General features: G+C 39.5%; 1 protein-coding gene across 2 annotated transcripts in view; it reads right to left on the reverse strand.

Annotated features, from left to right (window-relative positions):
* LOC116841188 (tolloid-like protein 2) overlaps positions 1–1,167 on the reverse strand; it is a 22,184-nt gene extending 21,017 nt beyond the window's left edge. The window contains exon 1 of one of the 2 annotated variants that reach the window (XM_032808833.1): positions 825–1,167. In XM_032808833.1, coding sequence (XP_032664724.1) covers positions 825–1,011 — 187 coding nt within the window. In that variant the 5' untranslated portion in view covers positions 1,012–1,167. The remainder of the gene's footprint in view (positions 1–824) is intronic. The other variant, XM_032808859.1, reaches the window with a different exon arrangement.
* Positions 1,168–1,250: the final 83 nt, after the last annotated feature.

Genomic DNA, 1,250 nt, shown 5'->3' on the forward strand with positions numbered 1-1,250 from the left:
TCTCTCTCTCTCTCTCTCTCTCTCTCTCTCTCTCTCTCTCTCTCTCTCGCTCGCTTCCCATCCATTTCTGAAAAGAAAAATGTTGCTTTTTTCAAGCAAAATTAACATCATACTAGAAAGATATTGCGCCATATCGTTTTTCATCTCCTTCCCCTTACTTCGCTACAAACTTCGTCTACAGTTTCTGAGAAACTTTCAAGATAATCATTTCAAAAAGATCAAAAAATGTCTCTATCTCTCCACCATCTTGATAATCCTCAACCCTTAGATTCATCAGATTCGTCTTGAACATAATAAGTCTCTATAATTGTAAGGAGGAGAAAAGAGATTCACTTAAGAGAAAATAGAAACGTTTAATTCAATCTATCCATACATGTGCTGCAAATTTAATTATAACAAAATTATTTAACTCAACTGTCTTAATGAGAGAAGGAGAAAAGAAGCACGTTAATGTCTTTTAAGTTTGTTCGCGAATGAAAACTTTTATAAAATAAAGTATAAATATAGTAAAAATAAAATACAAATAAAATAGAGAATAAAATGTAGCGTTATACCGATGCCGCGTGATTATTAAAAAATCTATTATTCCAATGCTCTAATATCTTTTTTCAAAGGCAAGTGACCTCTATGTGTATCTGCGTATTAGGAAAAGTAAAACAAAAAATATATTCTTGCAAAATTACCGAATAAAAACGAAATATTGCATTATCAATAACAACGTTCTTTAAAGAATATAATAAAGGCGTACGAATTCAGTCATTTTACACCTGTAACAATCCGAATGATTAGGATACGTAATTATCACGCTCTTTCCCTGCGCTTACCAGCCTTACAGATGTCAATGTCCAAATCTCCGGTGATAACGTGTGGAAACTTGAAGGTAAGTAGCTCCTCGACGGAGAACCTACGTTGTTTACCACGCTGACTCTTACTAGTAGCATCTTCGACGGCTCGGCAATCAACGATCTCCGTCAGTAGACAGACGATCGTTAGTATCAATAATGGCTTCATCTCAAAATTATCGCAAATATCAACACGACGACGACAACGACATCGACAACGACGACGACGACGACGACGACGACGACAACAACAACGATGACGACGACGACGACGACGACGACGACGACGGCGACGACAAGGACGGCGACGACGACGACGACGACGACGACGACAACGACGACGACGACGACAGCGGCGGCGGCGGCGACGACGACGACGACGACGACGACGACGACGACGATGACGAC

This window comes from Odontomachus brunneus, unplaced genomic scaffold (assembly GCF_010583005.1).
Source record: "Odontomachus brunneus isolate Ranch 3 - 2012 unplaced genomic scaffold, Obru_v1 Obru_scaffold_002, whole genome shotgun sequence".
Classification (NCBI taxonomy): Eukaryota; Metazoa; Arthropoda; class Insecta; order Hymenoptera; family Formicidae; genus Odontomachus; species Odontomachus brunneus.